Source organism: Filicampus tigris, chromosome 10 (genome assembly GCF_054856515.1).
Source record: "Filicampus tigris isolate MCC_2025a chromosome 10, RoL_Ftig_1.0, whole genome shotgun sequence".
Taxonomy (NCBI): domain Eukaryota; kingdom Metazoa; phylum Chordata; class Actinopteri; order Syngnathiformes; family Syngnathidae; genus Filicampus; species Filicampus tigris.
The window spans coordinates 15,444,071-15,452,262 of NC_141226.1; the positions used below are offsets into that span (position 1 = coordinate 15,444,071).

At 40.9% G+C, this 8,192-nt stretch overlaps 1 protein-coding gene across 2 annotated transcripts; it reads right to left on the reverse strand.

Moving 5' to 3' along the window:
- Positions 1 to 350: 350 nt before the first annotated feature.
- LOC147141019 (protein shisa-like-2A) lies at positions 351 to 4,460 on the reverse strand. Of its 2 annotated transcripts, none has more exons than XM_086042868.1 (3): positions 3,650 to 4,460; positions 3,154 to 3,290; positions 351 to 3,057 (listed from the first exon to the last, which is right to left on the reverse strand). In XM_086042868.1, exons 1-3 carry the CDS (start codon positions 3,826 to 3,828, stop codon positions 2,876 to 2,878), a joined length of 498 nt encoding a protein of 165 aa, XP_085898994.1. In that variant the 5' UTR covers positions 3,829 to 4,460; the 3' UTR covers positions 351 to 2,875. The 2 variants fall into 2 exon arrangements, with proteins under 2 accessions (XP_085898994.1, XP_085898993.1); XM_086042867.1 differs by having other exon boundaries at positions 351 to 3,060.
- Positions 4,461 to 8,192: the final 3,732 nt, after the last annotated feature.

The window sequence follows — 8,192 nt, forward strand, 5'->3', positions numbered from 1 at the left end:
TTCTTATGTTAGCCTGAACCGGAGATGGGAAATCCAGGTCCAGAAAGTAAAAAACTTGCCACAGTTTGCCTTTAGCCACAGGTGCTTCTAATCAACTGAGCTCGTTTACCTGCCGGTTGAGTTGCACCTGTGGCGCAAGGCAAATTGTGGTATAGTTTTTACTTTCTGGACCTGAATTTCCCATCTCTGTGACCCCAGTGAAACGCAGGACTTCCTTATTAGCTCTGTAGCTTTTTTTTTTAGAACTTCATAGCTTATCCTAAAAAGCCATTGTAGATTTCCTATTTGTAATCATGGCTAAACAATAATAAAACAATAAATGCCCACCTGAAACAGTTATTTGTCTGGAATGTCAGTCACCCACAAAACGTGTTTTTATTTTCTATGAACCAAAATATGAACAACAACACAATTGCATGGATGAAAAAAATTATGTATTATGTACATGAAAGTCACATTTTGAATAACAGAAGTAGTAGCCTATTACTTCTACAGGGAGCAACTTCTCAAGGAGATACAAATTTCTGATACAAATCCCAATCCATAATAGAGGACCCTTTCACGTAAGTTTTTTTTTTTTTGCTCTAAAGAAATATTGACCACTGGAAAATTGATTTCTTGGCCTTCATGTTTTTCAACTGCTTTTTCTTGACAACTCAAGTGGATGCTTGTGAAATGAGAAACAATACAAGGCGTATGATCAAAAGTTGCAATCAAGCAACGCCTTCGTGAATGTAAATACAAAGGTGCAAACTGTTCTACAATCAGATGAGAACAGGGGCAACGCGCACAAGAGTGATGGGAGGAATGGACATTACCCATTACCCATCACGTGTCAAACATTGTGATGTGTGGCATGGAGGACGTGTATCGCCGTAGTTGCTTCATTTCAAATACATTATGGCGGTGCATGGATGGAAATATAGCAACGACTGTCCAAATACGTCCGGAACAAACAAATTACAAAAGCATCGTCTCATACACATGCGTCATTTGAAACGGTGAGTAGCAAAGAGTCTTTGGCTTGGTGAAATTCTTGTGCAGAATTCCTTAGTAATGACGCTCGGCAGAGAGAGGAGTGCAAGAGCAAGGCGAGGCATTCGTTTCCTTGTGTGTCTGTTCGCCGCTGCTCGATCAGCGCCGCTGTTTTTCATGACATCACTACAATCTAATAGGATCCAATTCACAAACAGAATTTAAATAAATAAATATCCTTTACAAAGATAACTGGAAACATTGTATTCCTTCGGACATCCGCAAATTGCCAATGGTGCTGGCACAGCATGTACAATACATCCACCAGAAAAGACATTTGCGTTTTTCCAACAGAGACAATATTGACTGGCTACAACTTAAGGACGACCAAAACACAATTACGGAGTAGACTGGACATAAGAAAGCCGCTGGCGTCGTTATCGCCCGTGAATCCAAGATGGGGCCAGCTTGTTGAAGAGAAGAGAAACAGACGAGCATCGGGCTTCTACTAATTACAACAACAATATTCAGTGCATATTTTGAATCGTTTGTTGGTCTCTGCCAGTCAATCCGAAAATTGCTTTACATGAAGCAGACACAAAAAAACGTGGGCAAAACTGCCATTTGATTTGAGTTGACTCGCGTCACTAATTCGATGACTTGTGACGTGACAAAAACGAAAACTTTCGCGATCTGTCTCGGACTTGGGCGTTAAAAGGCTCGAGATGTTACGCAAAAATTAACCCATAATACAATTAATTAGAATGACATAAACATATTTTTGATGCTTATTTCAAACATTTTTTGCAGCGCATCAGGTTTTTGAGATGTTTTCATTTTTTGTTTTTTAGTTTAACCAATAAAAGCTTTTACCGTGTGTTGTTTATGACGTTTCAGAAAACAAATTCCACCTGGTGCAGAGGCTAACCCTTAATCCATACATTTTACAAATTCTGTTCTATTATATTCTATAATCACGAGCGGAGCGACAGGGTGGCCAGGGTTGGCAATGGCCACCTCTTGTCCCTTTGTGAACACCCCCCCCCCACCTTGTGGAAAATTTGGATATCTGCGATTTTCCTGCAATTTTCACATGGCCGCAATATTCCCTTCATACTCTGCCACGGGTTATTTTTTAATATTCATTGTATATTTCATGAATCATAAACAATTGATCAGAATGAAAACTCTACAATCATCTGTTTTAAGTGAAGAAGTAACAGAATGTTAAATTCTTACAGTCAACGTCAACCAAAATCATATCTTTCGCACCATTGCGAGCAAACATGGCCGAGAAGTCATTGTAACTGTCACAAAGAATGACGGACACACGCTGGCCACCCCCCATTGAGGTGTTGTGTCACCTTGCCCACCCCGCTGAAAAAGGTCTGCCTACACCCCAGTATAATGATGATGATGATTATTATTATTATGAAAACTTGATGTGCAGGAGGAAACACAGAAGGCAGGTTTGGAATCAGTGCAAAAAAAATCACGTTGAAAAATTTTCTTGCATCTCTCATTTAAAAAAAAAAATAAAAAATGCAAAAATTGTTTGACCAGTGTTATTTTCCCTTTCCATCTTCTCTCTTTATGAAGACCAGACACTGCATGTGATTTGACTAATCGCAGGATCTGACTTGACTTGAGATAACCTGTGACTTGACTTCCCCGAGAGAAACTGAATTTGGAGTTGCTTGAGCAGCCACGGAAAGGCGCAGACAATATTTGAAGAATGTAAGTATGAGCAAGTGTACTTAGTTCTGCAGCGGTGGCCTGGCAGCACTTGAATTGGATCCCGTAAGACTGTGAAGGGGTACCTAATGAACTGTCTGTAATACTCAATATGAAACAAAATCGTCCTCCTTCCTTTTGTCAGACCGTCCCACCCAAAAAGGTTTTATGAGGGACTTTCCACTCTTACGCCTGTAACAGCCGCTGTGAAACACCTCTGGAACAGACGCTCAGGATCTTGGGGCTGGTTATCGGAATGTAACTTCCTGCTCACGAAGTGTTTTCGGAACCCCTGCGGACCAGCGGCGCACGGCGCTCCGGTCAGGCTGGATCCCTCCTGGGGGTCACCTGCTGAAAGGTTCAAAGAAATGTGCAGCAGCAAAATAAAAAAAAAAAAAAAAAAGGCGCCTTTCATAATATTGAATGAGAATACTGGACACATACCTGGTGCTCGCAAGGGTATGTTGTTGTCACGGCGACTTGGTTTGGTGGTGATAAAGAGGTAGCAAAGGACACATACTGTTATGAGGAAAGCGAGAAGGACCACCGCTGCAAAAGACAGGCCAACAAGAGCCCAAATACTGAGAGGAGAGGAAAGGATGTGTTATAGAAAGAAAAATGCAAGTACACTGTGCACTGGTCCACTGTCCGATAATTACTTATGTAATTGAAATGTGTTTTTATTGGAATGGACAGCATGAAAATTCGGAATCATGTTACTATTAAGAGTTATTTTTCTACATCGCATTGCAAGTATATGACTTTATACTGTATATGACTTTATGAATTTGAAGAGGGTAACAAAAAAGATCTAGGTGTTAGTTATCTATAATATAACAAATCTACAGGAGGAGAAATCTAATGGCATAAAGACAGATTAAGTCAGTTCAAATCAGTGGAAACTTGCAAGTGCAAAAAAGACAAAGACTTTTCAAATTACCTCAGCCACCACATGTAAGCATAGTCGTGTGGATAAAAGCTGTTGGGATCGTCACAGCAGTACTTCAAGTCATTAAATCCACAACAGAAACGTGCAGCCATATTTCCCGCTTTGGGGCAGGAGAAAGCGGCCACCAATACGTCTTCCGTGCTGAGGTAACTGCTGCACTCGGCGCTCATCCTGAGTCGCCAAATGAAGCGCCACTTACGCGCTCCACAGGTGGACTGGGAATTAGATGATGAATTGCTCGCCGTTCATGATGAATGACGGAGGGATGGGAGCCAAGCTTTCTCTCTCTCCCTCTCTCTCTCTCTCTCTCTCTCTCTCTCTCTCTCCCTCATGTGTATGGGGGGTGGGGTCGGGGGTAGGGTGCATAGTAGTAGGGTTTTTTTTTCTGCTTAAAGGCCTAGATAGACCAAAAAGACGCTGGCCAACAGTGACAGACGCTTACCCCCCCATGGCGTCCGGCCGGCTGTCGGCACGTCACGCTGGAAAAACACACCGCAGCGACAAGACAGCGACGCTGACCATTAAAGTACCTTCTGCGCATGCATAAGATGTAATACCCTTCCATACCATCGGCGGCGGTGGTCACCATTTCTCATGGTTAGAAAAATCCAAGCGGAAAGCTGTTGGCCGGGGGCGGATTATAAAAACGTAAACAATGCATTCGGCTATATTCTTCGCTCACGATGAACTCCCACGCGAAGTAAACCCTCACGTTCTTGACACGGTATTGTGAGATACTTGCGCTGTCAACCCTCGCTCTTGTACTTGCGAGAAGATTAAGGCAGCGGAGGCGCGCTCACTGTTTTTCCGCATTTGTCACATCCCGTTGGTGCTCCGAGCGCTGATTTGCTAGCTAACAGCCAATCAGAGTGACCAAATGTCACGACTGGCGACGCCGATTCAACATACGTAAACGCCCCCAAGACGCTTACAGACAGGTTACGAGACACTACGACGGTGGCCACTACACTAAATTCACCCCCCCGAGGGTGTGTGATGTCACTTTCAGTCGGCAGAAATGACAAAATGGCCGCCCCCTGAGATGGCTAAAAAACGGGTGGATTTTGCTGTTTAACTCATGTTTCATATTAATCATATTGCCTTGTTTCAATTTGTGGGCCTGCATCTAAATTATTCTTGAAAAAATATGTTTGGGTTGACTTCTTTAAGATTTACTCTTGATCTCATCTAGATTTGGGCTCAGACCTTGTGGACTCAGACCTGACTTAGTTTTTTTTTTGGAGTCAGACTTGATTTGGACTGTAAGTAAGTGGATGTAAGTGGATTTAACTATAGCCCTGCCTCTACATTTACTATGTTCAAATCCAGGTTTTACACTTTTAAACAGTTCTGTTCATCTGAAAGTGTTCCATAGCATGCAATTGAATATTGTTTGGTTCACAGTGAATGAACTTTGGGTGTTGAACATGTCTGGCCATCAAAATGAATGAGGAGAACACCGAACAGCTCGCTCTAATCCCAGATTATCTCTGAGTCCAATCCAGAAACAGGGAAAAAATTGGCAGAAGAAAGGAGATTATTTGATCGCGGTTGGGGGTTGTGACGAACCACTGCTTGTTCATAAACATTACTCACACAAGTTCCCCTCAGATGCAGGTCAAGACATACAGACACACCCATATTACTGTAATTTATTAGAACATAATCCACACGGTCAATGGCAGCATGCATCCACCTCAACACTGACAGATGAAAGTGTCACTTGTGAGCACTCAATAATTAGAGCAAGGCCATTGCCAGCATGCACGAATTTAATGATCAATATTTTTGTTTCCGCCTGCATTTTTTTTTTTGACTGCAATTCCAATATTGCAGTTTATCAGACACTACAGTTGATCAGAATAGCAGAATAAATGTTAATGGCTGTCTTTGCTTCGGCAACCGCCTTCACAGACTTGAGTGCGCCGTGCAGGCATTGCGGCCTCATGCGCACGGCCCGCAGACGACATCATATTTCCGATCCCAGGCAGAGATTACCCAGCAGGACATGCAGATGTGACATCTGCGATTACAATTAGAGTAATATCATCCATCATGTGAAAGCCTGTTACGCTGTTATGGATGGAAATTTAATGGGATGTTTGCTTTGTAAATGTGTTTGTTGTAATCACTGTCGTTTCTCTTCCATGGATTCAGTTTTTTTTTCTCCCTTCTGTTTTCCTTCTGTCATGTGTCATTGACGATTACTGTATATGCATGTTAGTATTATGTTGTCTCTCTGCTTGTGTTGATGCACCGTTCGTGGTCAAATATCCATTGCTTGAACAGCTGTAACACTGTGACGACCGATGCTATTAACTAGCCTGTGTAGCATTAGCATTACGTTAGCGGAAGGCAAAATTCTGGCATTGTTTTAAAGCGGAAGTCAACCCAAACGTATTTTTTCAAGAATGTGTTCTATGCAGGTCCAATAGTTGAAACAAGGCAATATGATTAATATGAAACATGAGTTAAGGAGCAAAATCCATCCGTTTTTATCCATCTCCGGGGGTGGCCATTTTGTCACTTCTATCGACTGAAAATATATAATCTGACTATATAATCTGACCTGTTTTCTGAAGCTGAGCCGTGATTGGTCGTTACCTGAGGCCCGAGCATTTGTGATGTCATTTTCAGTCGACAGAAGTGACAAAATGGCCGCCCCCTGCGATGGCTAAAAATGGGTACAATTTCCTGCTTAACTCATATTCCACAAACACAATATTAATCAGAATGCCGTTTTTCAACTAGTGGGCCTGCTGGGAACATATTCTTGAAAAGAAATTGTTGGGTTTACTTCCCCTTTAAATACACGATGCGTATCTAATAATCACTGTAATCATTCAGACAAACCCAAATATTTTGACAGCAATAATACACTGGTCTCACTGTTCCAATACTTTTGAAGTGTAGTGTACGTCTTCTTGATTTCTGCTTGTCCTTGTTTTCACAAACACAACCCATTTCCCCAATTTGCCATCAACAGAGCAGGCCAAGATCACACAGCTGTTCTTCCATCTCATTTTTTCCTTACTAATTATCTTTCAGTGGATCTCATTTATCCTCATTTCATTATTTTGTACCTAATGTCCGTGTGTTGCGCCAACAAGTGGCTAAGCCTTTTCCCAATATACACGTCAATGTCATTTTAAATTTGGCCCAAATACAAACCAGGCAATATAAATTAAGATGAGAAGCTATTTCGAAAGACTGTTTGGATCAGAAACTGTGTGTCTTGTAAATTGCGCAATAACATCATGATAACATCAGTAATGGCATTTTTAATTGATAACAGACATTTTTAATGGTACCAATTTTGCTATGAAGTTGTGTCTGTCAACATCCAAACAGCCCTGTTTCACAAAACCTTTTTAGTCTTCAAAAAAAAAAAAAATGTGAATGGCATGACCTAGCAGAAATTATCAAGCTGATTGCTCTGGCCATTTGGTAGACCTACGGTAAGTTTTCTTTTTTGTTCATTTCAATGTGCTCAGAACATAATGAAGTGCATCACTCGAACCAGGCCAACGTTATTACTCTTGTCATCAGAAAAGACCATATTTCTGAATGGGTTTTTTTATCTCTTGATCATTATCATAACAGATAAAACAGCTTCAGCTTGCATGTATTCTTGAGCAAACACTCAAACATCAACATTGATTTGCAACATTGCTACTGTAATTGGAGTTATAAATTCCAAAATCTAAAACTTAATTAGTATTGAAATAAAATATACCTTTATTTAGTTGCAAATATTTATTCACCATCTGTAAAAGGGTTGTGTAATAATAATAATACAATTGACACTATATAATAACAACAGAAAACACATGGCTACACAAGTAGCTAACAACTTCACATTGTGAAAACACTATCCAAAATGACAAAAACTCATTGGCTGCTGCCACAAAAGAGGGAATTGAAGGGTTCCGAACTTGCAAGGTAAACTTCAATGTCCTCCTTGTCTCGTTTCTTGAACAATCGACGCAAAATGAAGTGACCTAAAGGTCAAACCAGCTGCACGGTGTCCTTCACGTCTGCATCGAAAAACCCAAGTACACAAGTACACAGCAAAAAAGAAAGGAGGCGCTCTGAAATAATGCGAGATCATGTACATGAGAATAAATGCAAAACAAATCTAACAATATGTCACTTAATAGACAATTATGAGAATATAATAATGATTCAAATAAATCAATGAACTTTATGCAGAATTACATATACATGACCTTTTAATGAGCTGAAAGATTTAATTTATATAATGGTGTTGTACGTATGAAAGGGAAGTTAACCCAAACATATTTTTTTCAAGGATATATGTTCCCAGCAGGCCCACTAGCTGAAACACGGCATTCTGATAAATATCGCGTTTGTGGAATAAGAGTTAATCCACCCGTTTTTAGCCATCCCTGGGGGCGGTCATTTAGTCACTTCTGTCGACTGAAAATGACATCACAACTGCTCAGGGCTCAGATAACGCCCAATCACAGCTGACCTGTTTTCTGAAATTGAGCCCTGATTGGTCATGACCACA

Excerpts from the sequence above, each read along its gene's own strand:
- LOC147141019 (XM_086042867.1), bottom strand. The coding sequence starts at position 3,828 with ATGAGCGCCGAGTGCAGCAGTTACCTCAGCACGGAAGACGTATTGGTG. Across the intron at positions 3,291-3,649 it reads GCTTACATGTGGTGGCTGAG|TATTTGGGCTCTTGTTGGCC; the intron begins GTAATTTGAAAA and ends CTCTCCTCTCAG. Across the intron at positions 3,061-3,153 it reads CATACCCTTGCGAGCACCAG|CAGGTGACCCCCAGGAGGGA; the intron begins GTATGTGTCCAG and ends TGAACCTTTCAG.